The sequence below is a fragment of the Schistocerca americana genome, chromosome 9, assembly GCF_021461395.2.
Source record: "Schistocerca americana isolate TAMUIC-IGC-003095 chromosome 9, iqSchAmer2.1, whole genome shotgun sequence".
In the NCBI taxonomy this organism is placed as follows: Eukaryota; Metazoa; Arthropoda; class Insecta; order Orthoptera; family Acrididae; genus Schistocerca; species Schistocerca americana.
The window spans coordinates 199828491-199848412 of NC_060127.1; the positions used below are offsets into that span (position 1 = coordinate 199828491).

Genomic DNA, 19922 nt, shown 5'->3' on the forward strand with positions numbered 1-19922 from the left:
ATTGAAGCTGTGAAATTGTTTGGGCAAGACTCCATAACAGGAGTGGGCATAAAATGATAATTGGATACTTCTATTTCCCACTAGACTCATCTCCTGATATAACAGAAAACTTTACAGAAAGCCTCAGTTCACCTGTACGTAAGTTCCCCAGTCATAGTGTAATCATTGGCGGAGACTTAAATTGTCCAAAAATTTATTGCAAAGATTACAGTTTTGTTAGTGGGGGGTACCATAAGATGTCCTGTCAAACATTACTAAATCCCTTCTCTCAAAACTACCTAGAACAAATAGTTAGGGACGCTACTTATGATGGAAATATATTGGATCTAATGGCAACAAATAGAGCTCAACTCTTTGAGGATGTCCACATCAAAAATGGTATCAGTGACCATGATGTGGTTGTGGTAACAATGATTATGTTCAGTAAACTTGATAAAACATCATTAGTGTCATGTCTCAATGAGGAATTTGAAACTTTCAGTGCAGGGCAGGAGCATCTAGAGGAAATATGGTACAAATTTAAAAGAATAGGTGACCATGCACTGGAAAGATGTGTACCCAGTAGAACAGTTCGTAATGGGAGGGAACCTCCTTGGTGTACTGTCACTGTAAAGGAACTTGTAAAGAAACAGAGATTACTGCATAATAGATGTTATACAAATCGTAGAGCTATAAATAGGAGATGCTGAATGAAAGGCATTTACCTGTCAAGAGATCAGTGTGTGGTGCCTTCAGTGACTACCGTAGTAGAATATTGTCAGATGATCTTTCACAGAACCCAAATAAATTCTGATCATACGTAAAGGCTGTTAGGGGCATCAAAGTTAGTGTCCAGTCCCAAACGAATGAGACAGGAACTGAAATTCCTCGATAGCAGAGCAAAAGCAAAAATGCTTAACTCAATTTTCAGATGTTCCTTTTCAAAGGAAAACCAAGGAGAACTGGCCCAATTTAATCCTTGTACCACTGAAAAGATGAGTGAAATCAGTAGTAGCGCCAGTGGTGTTGAGAAACAGCTCAAATTGTTAAAATTGAACAAAGCTCCAGGGTCCAATGGAATCTACATCTACATCGATACTCTGCAAATCACACGTAAGTGCCTGGCAGAGGGTTCATCAAACCACCTTCACAATAATTCTCTATTATTCCAATCTCGTACAGCATGTGGAAAAAACAGAAACCTATACCTTCGGTGCGAGCTCTGATTTCCCTTATTTTATTATGGTGATGTAGATTGGCATCAAAAACATATTTTCGCATTCGAAGGAGAAAGTTGGTGAATGAAATTCCGTGAAAAGATTCCGATGCAACGAAAAATGCCTTTGTTTTAATTATGTCCTCCACCCCAATTTTTATATCATTTCAGTGACAGTCATGACCCTATTTCATGATGATACAAAATGTGCTGCCCTTGTTTGAACTTTCTCGATTTGCCCTGTCAGTCCTATCTGGTAAGGATCCCACACCATGCAACAATATTCTAAAAGAGGGCGGACAGGCTTAGCAGGGGGAGACTCTTTAGTAGATCTGTTACATTTTCTAAATGTCCTGCCATACAGATATCTTTTCTAAATCGTTTTGGTCTCCTGATGACTTTACTAGTCGATAAACAACAATGTCATCTGCAAACAACCTAAGATGGCTGCTCAAATCGTCTCCTAAATCATTTATATAGATGAAGAACAGCAAAGGGCCTATAACACTACCTTGAGGAATGCCAGAAACCACTTCTGTTTTACTCGATGACTTTCCATCAGTTACTATGAACTGTGATCTCTCTGACAGGAAATCACAAATCCAATAACATAACTGAGACAATATTCCATAAGCATGCAATTTCACTACAATCTGCTTGTGTGGTATAGTGTCAAAAACCTTCTGAAAATCTAGAAATATGGCATCAATTTGAAATCCCTTGTTATTAGCATTCAACACTTCATGTGAGTAAAGATCTAGATGTGTTTCACAAGAAGATGTTTTCTTAATCATTGTTGACCTTGTATCAATAGACCGTTTCCTTCGAGGTAATTCGTAATGTTTGAACACAATATATATTCCAAAATCCTGCCCCATATCGACGTTAATGATATGGGCCTGTAATTTAGTGGACTACTACTACTACTACTACCTTTCTTGAATATTGGTGTAACCTGTACAACTTTCCAGTCTTTGGGTACGGATCTTTCATCGAACGAACGGTTGTATATGATTGTTAAATATGGAGCTATTGTATCAGCATACTCTGAAAGGAACCTAATTGGTATACAGCCCGGACCGGAAGACTTGCTTTTGTTATGTGATTTAAGTTGCTTCACTACTCCGAGGGTAACTACTTCTATGCTGCTCCTGTTGGCAACTGTTCTTGATTCAAATTCTGGAATATTTACTTCGTCTTCTTTGGTGAACAAATTTCAGAATGCTGTGTTTAGTAACTCTGCTTTGGTGGCGCTGTCGTCGATAGTATTTCCATTGCTATCGCACAGAAAAGGCATTGATTGTGTCTTGTTGCTAGCATACTTTACATATGACTAGAATCTCTTTGAATTTTCTGCCAGATTTTGAGACAGAGTTTCATTGTAGAAACTATTGTAAGCATCATGCATTGAAGTCCGTGCAAAATTTTGAGATTCTGTAAAACATCGCCTGTCTTGTAGATTTTGCTTCTCTTTAATTTGGCATGTTTTTTCGTTGTTTCTACAACAGTGTTCTCACCCGTTTTGTATACCAAGGGGATAAGCTCCATTGTTTGTTAATCAGATTGTATACTGAATTTGCAGCTGGCTGAGTTAGGCCCTCTTCTGTCTATAATCTATTGCAGATCCCTTGAACAAGAAACTGTGCACAGTTCTTGGAAAAAAGGCACAGGCCACACCCGCCTACAAGACTACAAGAAGGGTAGTAGAAGTGATACACAAAACTCCATTCAGTACGCTTAATATCGATTTGTTGTAGAATCTTGGAACATATTTGTAGCTCAAACATAATGAGGTATCTTGAACAGAATGATCTCAGTGCATGGATTCCAAAAACATTGATCATGTGAAACCCTACATGCATATTTCCTACATGGCATTCTGAAAGCTTTGGATAAAGGCAATCATGTAGATGCAGTATTTCTTGATTTCCAAAAAAGCATTTGACTCAGCACCACATGTATGCTTGTTAAAAGTATGTTCATATGGGGTATCAATTGAAATTTGTGACTGGGTTGGGGACTTCTTGGTAAGGAGGATATACCATGATACCTTGAATGGAGATCTATCGCCAGGTGTAGAAGTAACTTCAGGTATGCCCCAGGCAAGTGGGTTGGGAATCTTGATGTTCATGTTGAATATTAATTATCAAAGTGGTGCAGAGATTACCAACTTACTGTAAATGGCCACAAATGTAAAACCATACACTTCTCAAAATGAAAAAATGTAGTATCATAAGAATATAATATCAATGAGCCATAGTTGGTATTAGTGAACTCATACAAATACCTGGATACAACACTTTGCAGGAATACGTAATGAAATGATTACATAAGCTCAGTTGAGGGTAAAGCAGGTGACAGACTTTGGTTTATTGTTAGAATACTGGGGAAGTGCAATCAATCTACAAAGGAGATTGTTTACATATCACTCGTGCTCAATTGTGTGGGACTGGTGCCAAATAGGACTAATGGAATATTGAATGTATGCAGAGAAGACCAGCATAAACAGTCACAGAATTATTTAAGACATGGGAGAGTGTCACAGAGATACCAAAGAAACTGAAAGGAAGACTCTTGAAAATAGATTAATCTATCCCAAGAAAATCTATTAATAAAGTTTCAAGCACACTTTAAATGATGACTAGGAACGTTTTGTGACATTTTATGAGTTCCTAACCAGGAACAAATTACATAGTTTCATCTGTGTGCTTTGATAGATTATTTTTTGAATTTCTCCATGTTAATTTAGTATTAACTAGACACAGTTCTCACATTTTCGTTTGTGTCCGAAAGTAAACTGATTTTGTGACATTTTACATGTTCCTGACCAGAAGGAAATTTAGTCTCATCTGTGTGCTTTGGTTGTTTTAGGTTTTGAATCTCTACATGTTAATGTAAGTTATTAGACACAGTTCTCGCTCTTTTGTGAGTGTCTACTGCAGAGTTTTGTAGCAGGTGTCGATAATCATTTGTGTGTCTGTATATTGTAGTTTTCCACTGTCTTTAGTATGGATTGGGATTGTGATTGCTGTGTGCAGATGTGAGCCGAGTTCGCTCTCAGCTCCAGGCTGTGATGGCTTCGGTTACACAGCCTGAGGCTGCAGTGGCTGGGCATCATTGTTGTGGGCCAGCTGTGGGGACCAATGGACATCCAACATGACCCAGGAGTCCACTGATTGGTCCGCACCTTTGGCTAACCTAGTTACTGCTTGCATTGAGATTGACTCCTCACCAATGCTCAAAGTGGGAGGTCGCCTCTGGGCATGGCAGGTGGCAAAAGACTTCCCATGGGGCAAATGTAAGGCCTCCAAGTTATTCTGAAAAACATGTCCCAGGTGCTGTGTGTCGCTGACACTGTCCCACAGCCAGATGCAGTCACTTTTCCTGTCTCAGAGTAAACCTCTCAGCCTGCAAGATCAGGGCGGTCACAGAGGGTGGGATTATTGATAGTTGAGACCTCCAATGTTAGGCATGTTATGCGGCCCCTTAGGGAAATGGCTGTTAAGGAGAAGAAGAAAGCCAGTGAGCACTCTGTATGTATATTGAGTGTGAAGTCATTCGAGGTGTGGAATGGGTAATTCTGGATGCCATGAAAAGCACAGGTTGTAGTCAACTGCCGGTGATGGCTCACATTGTAGCAATGATGTGTGTTGCTTTGGATCAGAAGAGATTCTCTCTGGTTTCAAGCAACTATCAGAAGTGATAAAGGCTCCCAATCTTGTTTGCGAAATAAAAGCACAGCTAACCGCTTGCAGCATAGCTGACAGGACTATTTGCAGACCTCTGTTACAGATCCTAGTGGAGGATGTGAATTCAAGGCTTAGATGGTTCTGCAACTGTGTAGGCTACAGATTCCTCAACTTGCACCATAGGTTGGTGGGGTTTTGGGTTTTGCTAAATAGGTCAGGAATCCATTACACACAGGAGGTGGCTACATGGGTAGTGGGGGCTGTGTGGTGTGGGCTGCATGGTTTTTTAGATAAGAGGGTCTTGGGGAAACACAAAAACAGCTTCACTCTTAAAGAATGTGTAGGTTGAACACAGGAAGAACATAGATCTAGGGACCATCGGTATAACTGTTGTAAACTGTCATTATTCTGTTGGGAAAGTACCAGAGCTCCAAGCTCTAACAGAAAATACTGATGCTCAAATCGTTATAGGTGCTGAAAGCTGGCTAAAACTGGAGATAAGTTCAGCTGAAATTTTTGCGAAGGACCTAGTGGTATTCAGAAAGGATAAGCTAAACACGGTTATCAGTGGCGTGTTTGTTGCTGATAGAAGTAGTTTATCTTGTAATGAAATTAGGAACAAATAAACCTGAGCTAATAATGTACTGTAAACTCCCGAATCCTCCAAAAATAAACTAAGACTGTATCTAGTCAAAAAATCAGATAAAAATTTTCTTGATGCCTACCCGAGAGACAGTCTCCATTCCTTCCAAATTAACAGTGTAAGTGTAGACCAGATGTGGCTAAAGTTCAGATGAATATTATCAATAGCAATTGCGAAATTTATACCAAATAAACTAACAAATGCAGAGCTGATCCCACTTGGTACACAAAACAGGTCAGAACACTGTTGTAGAAACAATGAAAAAACATGTCAAATTTAAATGAACACAAAATCCCTGGGATTGGCAATCTTTTACTGAAGCTTGAAATTTAGCACAGACTTCAATGCGAGATGCTTATAATGGTTTCCACAACAAAACCTTGTCTCGATACCTGGCAGCAAATCCAAAGAGATTCTTGTAACATGTAAAGTATGTCAGCAGCAAGACACAATCAGTGCCTTCTCTGCATGATAGCAATGGAAATACTATTGATGACAGAGATGCTAAAGCAGAATTACTGAGCATGGCCTTCCGAAATTCCTTCACCAAAGAAGACTAGGTAAATATTCCAGAATTCGTATCAAGAACATGAGTAACTTAGAAGTAGATATCACAGGAGTAGAATTCAAATCATGAACAGCTGCCAACATGAGTAACTTAGAAGTAGATATCCCCAGAGTACTGAGGCAACTTAAATCATTTAATAAAAGCGAGTCTTCCAATCCAGACTGTACCAATTAGGTTGCTTTCAGAGTATGCTGATGCAATAGTTCCATACTTAACAATCCTATACAACTGCTCGCTCAACAAAAGACCCATACCAAAAGACTGGAAAGTTGCACTGGTCACACCAGTACTAAAGAAAGTCAATAGAAGTAATCCGCTAAAGTACACGCCCATATCATTAATGTCGATGCGCAACAGGGTTTTGGAACATATATTGTGTTTGAACATTATGAATTACCACAAAGAGAAATGTTTAACACAGATTTAGGAAACATCGTTCTTGTGTAACACAACTAGCTCTTTATTCACACGAAGTGTTGAGTGCTATCCACAAAGGATTTTTAAATTGATTCTGTATTCCTAGATTCCCAGAAAGCTTTTGACACCATACCTCACAAGCAGCTTCTAATCAGATTGTGTGCTAATGGAATATCATCTTAGTTATGCGACTGGATTCATGATTTCCTGTCAGAGGGCTCACAGTTCATAGTAACTGATGGAAAGGAATTGAGTAAAACAAGTGATTTCTGGTGTTCCCCAAGGTAGTGTTATAGGCCCTCTGCTGTTCCTTATTTATACAAATGATTCAGGAGACAATCTGAGCAGCTTCTTAGGTTGTTAGCAGATCGTTTACTGCCTAGTAAAGTCACCAGAAAATTTCAAAACAATTTGCAAAAGATAGCTTAATGGTGCAAAAAATGGCAACTGACCTGAAATAATGAGAAGTGTGAGGTCATCCATATGAGTGCTAAAATGAATCCGTTAAACTTCGGTTACATGGTAAATGAGTCAAACCTAAAGGTCACAATGTCAACTAAATACGTAGGAATTACAATTACAAACAACTTAAATTGGAAAGAACACACAGAAAATGTTGTGGGGAAGGTGAACTAAAGATTATGATTTATTGGCAAACACTTGGAAGATTCAATAGATCCACTAAAGAGACTACCTACACCACACTTGTCTGTCCTAGTTTGGAGTACTGCTGCATGGTGTGGAACCCTTACCTGCTAGGATCAACAGAGTACATTGAAAAAGTTCAAAGGAGGGGAGCACGTTTTACATTATCAAGAAATAAGGGAAAGAGTGTCACAGTATTTGGGGTGGATGTCATCAAAACAGTTGTGTTTGTCATTGCAGCAGAATTTTTTTGTAAAATTTGAATCACCAACTTTCTCCTCTGAGTGTGAAAATATTTTGCTGATGCTGACTTACATAGGGAGAAATGATCATCATAATAAAGTAAGAGCTTGCATGGAAAGATATTGGTGGTTGTTTTTTCCGTGTGCTGTTCGAAAGTGGAATAATAGAGAATTATTGTGATGATGCTTTGATGAAATCTCTGCCAGGCACTTACGTGTGATGTGCAGAGTATTCATGTAGATGTAGATGTAGAATATACTACAGTCCCCAATGCATTGCTCGCGTAGGGATCATGAGTATGAGATTAGAATAAATACTGCACACACAGAGGCATTCAAACAATCATTCTTCCCTCACTTCAAATGTGAATGGAACAGGAAGAAACCCTAATGATTGGTACAATAGGACGTACCCTCTACCATGCACCTTACAGTGGTTTGCAGAGTACAGATGTAGCTGCAGAAGTAGTAAGGGAAGCATTCATTAAGTAGAGAGAGAGAGAGAGAGAGAGAGAGAGAGAGAGACAGGGTACTAAACTATTTCCCGTATTATTCAGTCTGTGCATTGAGAAAGCAGCACATTAAATCAAGGAAGAATTTGGAAAGGGACTTAAAGTATGGTAAGAAGAAATGAAAACATTCAGTTTTGCTGAAAACATTCAGTTTTGCAAATTATATTGTAATTCTGTCAAAAGTAGGAGAAGATTTCGAAGATTTGTGGAATGGAATGAATTGTGTCTTGAAAAGAGGTTATAAGCCAAATGTCAACAAAAGTAAAATTAGGATAATGAACTGTTGTCAGATTAAATTACAACACTGAGGGAATTAAATTAGAGATTGAAACACTAAAAAGTGTTAGATAAGTTTTGATATGGGCAACATATTTGTTGATGTGTATGTGCAGGTTTTCTCATAAAATATGTAGCTTGAAAGTCTCCTTTGTCAGCATGTGTAAGCTGGTGATGACTGTACGTTAGGCCACTGAAAATTTGTTCCACAATGACCAGTGAACCTGGCTGCATGTCCGAAAGTCGTTCAAGCAAATTTATTGATGAATGATGAAGTGTAGAGGATATGCACTGTATTAAAAAAAAAGTGTCTCTGAAAAGGAGAGATTTGTTAACATCAAATAAAAATATGTTCATGAGTTTTGTCTGGAGTGCAGTCTTGTGCTAAAATGAAATATGGACAGTAAGCAATTCAGGCAAGAATAGAATAGGGGTTTTGAAATGTGGTGCTAAAATGAATGCTGAAGATTAAGTGGATAGATCGAATAACTGGTGAAGGGGTACTGAATCAAACTGGGCAGGGAAAAAATAAATAAATAAATAAATAAAAAATGGTGCAACGTGACTACAAGAAGAGATCAGATGATAGAACATATCCTGAGACATAAAGGAATTGTCAGTGTGGTAATTGGGGAGGAGGGGAGGGGGGGGGGGGGGAGTAAAAACTGTGGAGAGAATGGAAGGAGCTGTTGAGAGGAGAAGATTGTGGGCTAGGTTTAAAATCTGATACCTGTCGGAGATTTTATTATCGAAGATTTTCATGGCAGCATATTGAACTCCTTCCTGAGCCATTGACGACTCTAGTAATGCATAATGAAGGCCATTGTTTTCTTCTAGGATTGTAGTTGTGGGCATCGCTGTTCTTGTCACATTGTGGTGCAGTGTTTTTGACAAACTTTCATTAGTGAGTATACATATTCTGAAGGAGTAATTAGAATACCCAATTCCAGTAAGAGTAAATACAAGAAGTTTGTAGGCAAACACTACGTATTCTTCTCTCTGCTCACTTTTGTTTTATCAGTACTTTGTTTATAAGTGATGAGGTACCCCAGAATATTATGCAGTAATATATTAATGAGAGGATATATGCAAAATATCTAACATATTAATTTATTTGTTTTCAAAACTAGTCATTATATTATGCTGAACTTAACTGTTTAAGCACCTCAGTAAATATTTCTTATAGTTAAGAGTTTCGTCAATATGTGTACCAAAATATTCGCAGTAGCCATCCCTATTTTTTTTGTGCCTGTTCGTATGCTATGTTGTTGTTTGTGTTATTCAGTTTTTTGTTTCGTCCAGAACTGAGAATACTGTGGGGAGAATCCATTTTCAGAGAACCACTTAATAATTCTTTCAGAAAAATTGTTAGTAACTTTTCTGTTGATGTCTCTCTAGCAGGATTAAATATTAATTTTTTGTCTTCTCCTAAAATGTACTGGCTCTGCTTAATGTATGTTATGTGGAAGGTCATCCATGTACATGAGGGTAAAGAGTAGAAACAAAAATTGAAACCTGTGGGAATCCCTTTGTGATTTATCCTCAGCGGATGGGCTGTTCCCTGCGGTATTTGATAAACGTTCAGAGATGTAATTAGTGTAATAGTTCTTATACTGATGTGTATGGATTGCATATTACTGACTTGCTTATTTGGAGTGTATCTCCTCTCATGATATCTTCTTTCTTCCTTTCACGGGCTTTGTCCTCAGCACAGTTTGGCCTATGTCGGAGATGGAAATCTTGCATGTCCGTGTCCAACAAGCTGCCGAATAACAGATCTCACTCTTTGAAGACAATCATATATTCTTCCAACTTGTAGAACTTTAGGACACCCCGTATACAGGTGTCTGCAATTTCGATTTGCCACTTACATTAAATGCTCTAAATTTGTAGACGGCTCAGTGTAAATGCTCTATCATACTTCAAAGCAAACTAACTATCTGCTCTCTTTCACGACATTGTCCATTGTCACGGTGTGCGCTATTTGACGACAAACAGCTTGTTTCCAAGGCAGGGGCACAGCTGCACAGAGTAATCTCCAAACTGGCAGGTCACACAAAGCGTGACCACACTGCCACCCCTTCTCGGATCACACTCATTAACATGGACAAAAAACACAAATTCTCTGCACAAAAGTTTATCCAACTCCCCAAACCTACTAATAAAAATTAACTGTATGTTTGGTGATCATCATTTGTCAGTACTACACTGTGGTGATGAAAGTGGTAGCGGTGTGCACACATGCAGGTGGCAGTGTGTGTCGCACACACGAGGTGTAAAAGAGCAGTGCATTGGCAGAGTTGTCATTTGCACTCAGGTGATTCACACGAAAAGGTTTCTGGCGTGATCATGGCCACACAGTGGGAATTAACAGATACTGATCACGGATTGGTAGTTGGAGTTGGACGCGAAGGACATTCCGTTTGAGAAATGATTAGCGAATTTAATATTCTGAGATCCACAGTGTCAAAGGGTGTGCCAAGTTTGTGTACAGTTGTCAGTGCTAACATACAAGCAGCACTGCAGGAAATAAGTGCAGAAATCAATGCAGGATGTATGACGAATGTAGTGACTTGGCAAGACAGCCAAGCCACTCGGAGGTAGCCGAAAGGCACGTGTTAAGCTCACGCAGGCTGGCGTGAGGTCTGGAACATTACAAGGAAATGAGAACTTAGACAAACGGATGCAGTTGCTGTAATACTTAACTTTAATCCACAATTGTAGAACATCTCTCTTGACTGTACATGCTTTAAGATAAATATCAAATGGTATGGCGCCTTGCTGGGTCGTAGCAAATGATGTAGCTGAAGGCTATGCTAACTATCGTCTCGGCAAATGAGAGCGTATTTGTCAGGGTTGCATCGCTAGCAAAGTCGACTGTACAACTGGGGCGAGTGCTAGTAAGTCTCTCTAGACCTGCCGTGTGGTGGCGCTCGGTCTGCAATCACTGACAGTGGCGACACACGGGTCCGGCGTATACTAACGGACCGCGGCCGATTTAAAGGCTACCACCTAGCAAGTGTGGTGTCTGGCGGTGACACCACAACGAATGTATCCGTTAGGACACTCTCACAACTTTTGGCATTTATTGGGCTACGGCAGTCGGTGTTTATCGGGCTACGGCAGCAAATGACCGATGTGAGTGCCTTTGCTAACAGCATCGCCGGCAGAACCTCTCCTGAGCTTGTAACCGTATCGGTTGGACCCTAGATGACTGGAAAGCCATGGCTTGCTCAGGTAAAACCCAGTTTCCGTTGGTAAGAATTGATGGTAGGGTTGGAGTGTGGTGCTGACCCCACGAAACCGAGGACCCGAGTTGCCAATAAGGCACTGTGCAAGCTGATGGTGGGTCCATAATGGTGTGTGCTGTGTTTACAAGGAATGGACTGGATCCTCTGGTCCAACTGAACCCATCACTGACGACATATGTCATTTGCAGCCACTCGTAGACTGCACGTTGGCAAACAACGGAATGTTTATGGATGACAATACGCCACATCAAGGGACCACAATTATTTGTGATTGGTTTGAAGAACGTTCTGGACAATTCGAGCAAATGATTTGGCAACTCATCGAACAATCGTGGGACGTAAGCGAGAGGTCAGTTTGTGCTCAAAATCCTGCGCCGGCAACACTCTCGCAGTTATGGACAGCTGTAGAGGCGGCACGGCTCGGTATTTCTCCAGGGGACTTGCAGTGACTCGTCGAGTCCACGACATGTTGAATTGCTGCACTACACTGGGAAAAGGAGGTATAACACAATATTAGGAGGTCTCACGTGACTTTTTACATCCCAGTGTACATCATTGTGCAACACATCAGTTCACTGAAGCTGTATGTTACACCTCACCGCTAAAATTTTCTCTGCTCGCAGCATTGTTTGAATTATTCAGCACAAATGTAAGCAATCTCTTTCTCTCGGACGAACCCCAATTTCAGTCGGTAAGAACTGATGGCAGGGTTCGAGTGTGGTGCTGACGCCAAGTTGTCAACGAGGCACTGCACTGCGCAAGCTGATGGTGGCTCCATAATGGTGTGTGCTGTGTTTACAAAGAATGGACTGTGCTATTAGCACAGCTCAAACTGGTTGCATGTAAAACTGTCACATTCACGTAAAAGAGGAATACGATTCGTACAAACACTTTGGGCAGATCACAAGTACTTTTATTTAAGTGTGGCTTTTCCTTAAGTATATTATGTTCCCAAATATTTGGTAAAAAAGATGTCAGTGAGGAAATCAGATGATAATATTCTATGTGTTTCTTTTTCTTTCTTATAACAAAGATTAACAATAAAAGCATAGTTGAATGTGTCTGGAAAAATTCTCTGTTCCAGTGACACATTAAATGTATCACTAAAGTCATTTCTCCAAAAGTAAATTCACTTGAGAAAACAGTTGTTGTGGTCTTCAGCCTGAAGACTATATTGATGCAGCTCAGTCCTGTGCAGACCCGCTTAACTACTGCAACGACATCCCTTGAACGTACTTACTGTAATCAACCTTTGGTCATCCTTCACAGTTTTTACCCCCCACACTTCCCTTCATTACAAAATTCATAATTTCCTGATGCATCACAACGTGTCCTATTGACCAATCTATTTTTGTTCGCAAGTTGTGCCAAAAATTTCTTTTTCCCACTATTCGATTCAGTACTTTCGTAGTTATTCAATGCCTATACCTAATCTGCAGCAACGCATTTTGAAAGCTTCATTGCTGTTGATAGCATCATCAGGTAGATCTGAGAATGCCATTACAAATCTTGATCTACTGACTACTGCTTATTCATAATGCAATTGATAACCTCCTGTTTGCTAAACTGAAAATAATTTGTTTCCAGCAGGATATTTTAAGTAACAGCTGCTGAACTCTCTCTGAGGTGCTGCAGTGTAGAGTTGTATCAGCTTTGGTGCACATGCCTCATTTCGGTGGTAGTTGATCAGGTAAATATGGAGTCTACCAAATACTGTGTCACTGTGGCTAGACCACACACACAATATACAAAAGGTGTACAGAATGCGATCTTCACACTCACCTTTCACAGCTGTAGCTGAGTACAATATGTGCACGTGACATTCTGTGGATTTTTGTGCCACAAAAATCTTGGCCAGGAGATTATATTGAGATTTGATTTTTATGGAACCTGTGGAAAACATTTGGTAGACTCCTTATTAATCAGTAACAGCGTTCAGTTAATTAGGGTGAGGGGACTGGATAATTTCTTCAGTTTATTCACAAAGACAAAATTATGTGCCTAATGTCACATCCAGTGACAACTGATTTCACCAATTTGACTACAGAGTCTTTATTCTATGGGTGAGAAATTCAACAGATAGTGTTCATACAATATCACTGTTATATCTGCATTGTCACGTCAGATGCCTAACAATTTGACAATAGAGTGGCAAGTTTGATAAAAGACGGACATACAGCCAAATTTATGTGTGTACGCTACTTTGCCAATTTCTGGTATAAGTGTAGCGACGCACCCCAGCAGTCTTCAGTCATAAAATTCATTTGGTTATCAGCTGAAATCATGGGGCATGAAGTCAACATCATGCAGCTGCAATCCCAAAAATTTGTTGAATACTCATTAAGCCATTAATCTGCGCAATGCCCAGATTTTGAATATTGTGTCTTATTGGAATACCTGCGTAGATTTTTGGGAAACAGATTTTACTGAAGTTGATTTATTCTTTTCCTGTCAGTCATCTGATGGACTAATTTAGTATTTTCTTCATTTGTAGGCCGCTTTCCTTTTGGTGGTTACTTTATGCAGAGACAGTCTGGAAGAATTAAGAAGAGAGAGAGAGAGAGAGAGAGAGAGAGAGAGAGAGAGAGAGAGAGTCCGTGTGATAACTCAAACAAACAACTATTCATCATTAAGATTATTCTTTATGAGGCAACCTGTAGAGATTAGTTCATTGGAACAGTTTTGAAGGAAATTGTATAACACACAGTTATTGTGATGGTGTTTACTTACAGGAAATAGTGGGTGGCATGCTTGACATAGACCACATGCTGTGGCGAAAGCCAAAGATGGAAAATTTCGATGCTCAGCGCCAGAAGGTAATGCAGTTAGTTCAATGGTGGAAGCCTCACGACTTCACACGAGGAACAAAACGTTCTCATGACAGCAGTTCATCATCATCATCATCACCATCATCTGACTCTGAATGATAAACTGTAAAACGACGTCATGATATGGTTTGTACATTAAAAACTCTTCTCTTAAACTTATCTTTCACTATGATGTGGACCAATTACATTATTGTTTTAAGCTACCTTTATTTTGTTACATTTTTATTTATTTATTTTCCTTTCTCTTTCTGTGATTTAAATTTAATTATTTTCAATCATGCGCACGGCCACACATGCATGCGCCCCCACACGTGCACACGGACATCGGGAGGACGACAGTTCAAACCCACAACTGGCCATCCAAATGCCTGGATGGTTCCTTTAAAAGAGCATGACCGGGTTTCTTCCCCATCCTTCCCTAATCCAATGGGACCCATGACCTCACTGTTTAGTCCCCTCCCCTAAATCATCCAACCCCCCCCCACACACACACACACACACACACAATGTTATCACACATTTATAAATTATTCTGTGGAGTAGAAATAGTTGTGAAGTACATATGATTTCAGTTTGTGTTTCAAATAAGTTTTATAATCCATTAGATACTTGACGTCACTTGGTTAGGCGATGATAGATTTTTACAGCTGAATACTTCACTTCTTCCTGTGCCACACTAGAACTGAGTGATAGCTAGTGTAAATCATTCCACTTCTAGTATTTTATTTATGAATCACTGCTGTTTTCAAACTTTGATTGGTTGTTGACAAAAACTTTGTGTAAATGTACTGTAAGGCTTTTGTCATTGTACCCACCTGTCTAAAAGAGCTGCCTAAAAGAGTTTCTAGAGTGGGCACCACTTGTCATCCTACGGCACATTTCCGTGCAACAAATAACATCTCCATCAATGGAGAGACACTCCACAATATGACGACATGATAGTTCATGAGAATGGGAAAGATCACATTTTTCAACATTTTTTATTTCCAAACTCCACTACTATCTGCAGTGGGAAAGTTTCAGAGATCAGCTATTCAAGAATGTCTGTGATATATGACTTCTAGTTCAAGTTCTTATCCTTAAAATATCATGCCACATTTGGTGATTTTCCCTTCATGTGTTAGAGAGAGAAAGTGAGAGAGAAAAGGGGGGGGGGGGGGCGACGACTGTATGAGGGGATAGATATAAGGAAAAGAAGTGTCACATGTGAAACGTATCAAGTTTTTAGTGTAGGAGACAAAGTTTTTTTGGGTTTGTGAGACTTTTTAAAAGGACCAAATATTTCAGTGGCAGCAGCTGAGATATTTGTTACATATTCAAGAAATAACAAGGTATCGTGTTGCTTTTCATAGATATTTCCCTCTCCTTATTTTTGTTAGTTTTGTGATCTCAGTACGAGATGTGGAGCTCCCTTTCCTATTAACTTCTACCATCATGTCTGTCCACAGTTGTGAAAGACTTCTCATTTACCCTCCTTTGCTGCAGATTAGATGGCACAGCTCTGAGGTAAAGATATGTACTCTGCTGCTCACTTTATGATGTGTGGTGAAGGTACTTCTGCTACATCACAATCTGTTCCCCCTTCCCCGTTCCATTCACGAGTGGTGCACGTGTAGGGTGACTGCCGGTGAACCCCCGTGTCAGCTTTAATTTCTCTGATTTTTCCTTGGGATCATTTTGTGAGTTATACAAGGTGTATCCTAATTAATGGCATAAATGCATACATTTGAAAGTATATGATGCAAGAAACAAAAACATATCACTAAACATAGGTCACTAGATGAATTGTTTGTGAGATAGTTGCTACTTTGTGGTTACCGGTCACCACTGACTTGATTCTGTGTAAATGTCACCCCAGTTAGGAAAAGGTAACAATACTGTACAAGATGAAGAAAAGTTATTAGAGATACTTTGGTAGAAGTGCAGGTGTTTTGAATGAACACAGTGACATTTACACAAGTGTACTTGTAGTTAAAGAAGTTGTTCAAAGTGTCATCCTTTCCTCGGATGCAGGCCTGTACTGCCAGGTATCAAAAATCGGAACGAATTAATAAATAAGTACTGAACCTGACAGAATGTATGCCACCCAGTAGCAGCCTGCCAAAAACCTCTTCCCCTCGTGACAAAACACCTACCAAATAAAGAAGAAGTAAATGTAAGTTGCAGTTGCCGATGCTGTGAGTCGACAGCTTGAATGCTGTGCTCACATACCGTGATAGTGGAATTTACAAAATGTGAATATAGCTAGTACAGTGTTCCACTTGGAATCCTTTGAGAAATGTTCTAATGAGCACTGGAATACAGTATGGAAAACTTTTGTGCAGAAGAGTTATGGTCAGTCTCAGTAAATCTTATTTCCGCTGCACTGACTGAAATTTCTCTCAGTGTCTTGCTCAGAGAATCTGAAATTAAGATTAAAACAAAGTAGTGGCTGCCTTGTCTTTCAAGATCTGCAACTGTTTCATTTGGATTATGGCAGATTGCATAGATATAATACCAGGAAGATTATTTATAGTGACACTTGTATATTTTGTAATCAGTCTCAAGCAATATTTCAGTTATGAACAAACTATAGACAGGAAATACTATTTTAAAAAATGGGAAACTTTTGTACGAGAAGCTCAGGGGTCCTGTTTGTGTCTGAAAGTGTTATGTGATTCAGCACAGGCTCTCTCATATCGTTTCAGTGTGTTTTCTTGGCGTGTAAAGACTTCTGTAAACAACTTTCATATTTTCTCTTAAACTGAATTTTACTTAAATTATCTTTTTCCCACTCCATTTCAGGCTGATGTCTCCAGATTCTCATCTTGGGATCATTATCTTGAGAGGAACTGCAGTGAACTCTCAAGAGTTTATCCAGAGTGCTCGCATTTGGGTTTCGGAGGAGGATGTAAGATACTGTAGAGGGCATAAAAGTCTACACAAGTCCCATGTTTACCTCTAAAGATGTGCAGATAATAGTGCATGTATGTGGTCTATATTTATTCAGTTTACAAAAATACTTAAATAAAGAGACATTATGTATTGTCCTGTTCTAGGTATTCAGTACCATTCACTTTTTTATGCACTGTATCAGCTTTTCATTATGCAGTGACCATCATAACTTGCATTTTTGCAACTTGTCCTCTTAAAAACTATGTAAGTAAACTGCAAATACAGATTCAGAATTCACCAAACAAAATAATGCTCAGTGTTGAGGTATAAGTGGTTCGTAACAGTCTGAACCCATCGGTTAGGGAGAGGCAAACATATTCATCTTTGGAAACTACAGTCCAACAAAAATTACTTGATAGTTGGCACTTCATTTTTTGGAACTGGTTTCCTCCAATCAAAATGCTCATCATCACACGCAAACTGTTCGCCTTTGCCAAACTGCCCCAAAAATTGGTCAGTTCAGTTTCAGTTCCTTTGTCCAGCTTTTTTTCTTGGTGTGTTTGGATCCTGAATCATGGATCTGGCACTTTTATTTCGTATTTCATATGCATGATAACCACACCAAAAACAACACACACACACGCACGCACGCACACACACACACACACACACACACACACACACACACACACACACACAACAATGCTAATAAAATACACACATTTCATACGCAGCGCTAACCAAACACTACTGGATGCATCCACACAAGATGTGATTCAGTGTCACATAGAAAGTTATCATAATCATAGAGATAGGCTTACACAGGATGACCTTCACACGACATTGTGTGAAGTCGGATTTTTGAAAGTTGCAGTTCATCATTGTGACTGGATCACCCCAGTTATAATTATGCTTACTTAATGCAGTGTTGTGGCATAGTGTAATAGCAAGCATATTAACCTACCGTGTAGGTCATATGTTTGAATCATCAACTGTTTCAAAACATTTTATTATGCTAGATCTAATCAATAGGATTTAAATTCAAATTTGGAAAGAAAAGTTGCTACTCACCATGTAGCGAAGACACTGAGTCGCAGATAGAGTGAACAAAAAGACTGTCACAATATAAGCTTTTGACCAACAAGGCCTTTGTCGAAAACAGACGTCACACAAACGCGCGCGCGCGCGCACACACACACACACACACACACACACACACACACACACACACACACACACACACAACTGCAACCTCCGGCAGCAAAAGCCACACTGTGAGCAACAGCAGCAATGCATGATGGGAGTGGCAACTGGGTGGGGGTGAGGGAAAGGGATAAGTGCTGCTGGGGAGTGTGCAAGGACGAGGTGGAAAGAGGGTAGGGCAGCTAGGTGCAGTCGGGCGGTTAGATGCGGGGCGAGGGAGAGGGTAGCGGAAAAGGAGAGAAGTAAAAAGACTAGGTGCGTTGGTGGAATGAGGGCTGTGTAGTGCTGGAATGGGAACACGGAAGGGGGGCTGGACGGGTGAGAAAAATGACAAGGAAGGTTGAGGCCAGGAGAGTTATGGAAACATGGAGTACATTACAGGGAGAGTTCCCACCTGTGCAATTGTTCTGTTGGGCTGTCCAACACATCTTTTATTTCAATGACTGCTTCACAGCCTGTGCCATATGGAGCCTTTCCACAAACATCAGCTTTTCTGAAATGTGCAGGTGGGAACTCTCCCTGCAATATATCCTACGTTCCCATAATCCTGCTGGCCTCAACCTTCGTTAGTCATTTTTCTCACCCATACAACCCCTTCCCTGTTTACATTTCAGCACTACACAGCCCTCTTTCCTGCAATGCACCCAGTCCATTTACTTCTCTCCTTTTCTGCTACCCCCCCCCCCTGCCCCCCCCCCCCCCCACCACCTCTTCTCGGCCCTCCGTCAACCTCGTGACTGCACCTAGCTGCCCTACCCTCTCTCCACCTTGTTCTTGCTTGGTCACCAGGAACACTTCACTATCCCCCACCCCTACCCTGCTATCCCTCCCCGTCCCCACCCCAGCAACCCAGTTGCTGCTCCCATCATGCAGTGCTGCTGTTGCTCGCAGTGTTGCTTCAGCTGTCAGAGGCTGCAGTCTGTGTGTGTGTGTGTGTGTGTGTGTGTGTGTGTGTGTGTGTGTGTGTGTGTGACCTATTTTTGACAAAGGCCTTGTTGGCTGAAAGCTTATATTGCGACAGTCTTTTTATTGTGTCTATCTGCAACTCAGCATCTCCGCTATATGGTGGGTAGCAACTTTCCTTTTTGTAATATTTTTGCATTCCAACCTGGATTTTCCATTGATAAATTTTTTTTTATTTCTAATTCTTTGTGCCTCATTTTCATCGTCGTGTTGACTTTTTTATTTGTTCTTGTTTTCTTCATGTCATTCTTTTCTTCATTTGAAAGCTGCCTATGTTGCCTATAATCTGCAGCCAAGTGCCAACAAGGACTGCTCATAGGTTGGTTGCACCCAAGTGCCAACAAGGACTGCTCATAGGTTGGTAATGTGGCAGCACATAGCCAGTCTGAGGATAGTTTCAGGTAATCAATGATAGCAAGGAACTGCAGTTTTCTTTTAGCACTGAAACTGAATTTCTTTTCTGTCTTGAGTTTGCTTGTAGAGGTTAGGTTTAATCGTTGTGAACAAAGCGATCCTAATTTTATCTCTGCCACAGATAGCTGACCACTGTTTTCTCAGATACACTGCACATCACGATGTTGTGGTTAGTGTAGGACATCAGTTTAAATTCAGGACT

General features: G+C 40.2%; 1 protein-coding gene across 4 annotated transcripts in view; it reads left to right on the top strand.

The window, feature by feature from the left end:
• LOC124550995 (CWF19-like protein 2) overlaps positions 1-19922 on the top strand; it is a 184478-nt gene that overhangs the window by 148378 nt on the left and 16178 nt on the right. For 3 of the 4 annotated variants that reach the window (XR_006967752.1, XR_006967751.1, XR_006967753.1), the window contains exons 14-15: positions 14171-14392; positions 17051-17232. Coding sequence is in view for 1 of the 4 variants with exons in the window: in XM_047125827.1 (XP_046981783.1) it covers positions 14171-14365 (195 nt within the window). In the remaining 3 variants the exon portion in view is untranslated. The remainder of the gene's footprint in view (positions 1-14170; positions 14393-17050; positions 17233-19922) is intronic. The other variant, XM_047125827.1, reaches the window with a different exon arrangement.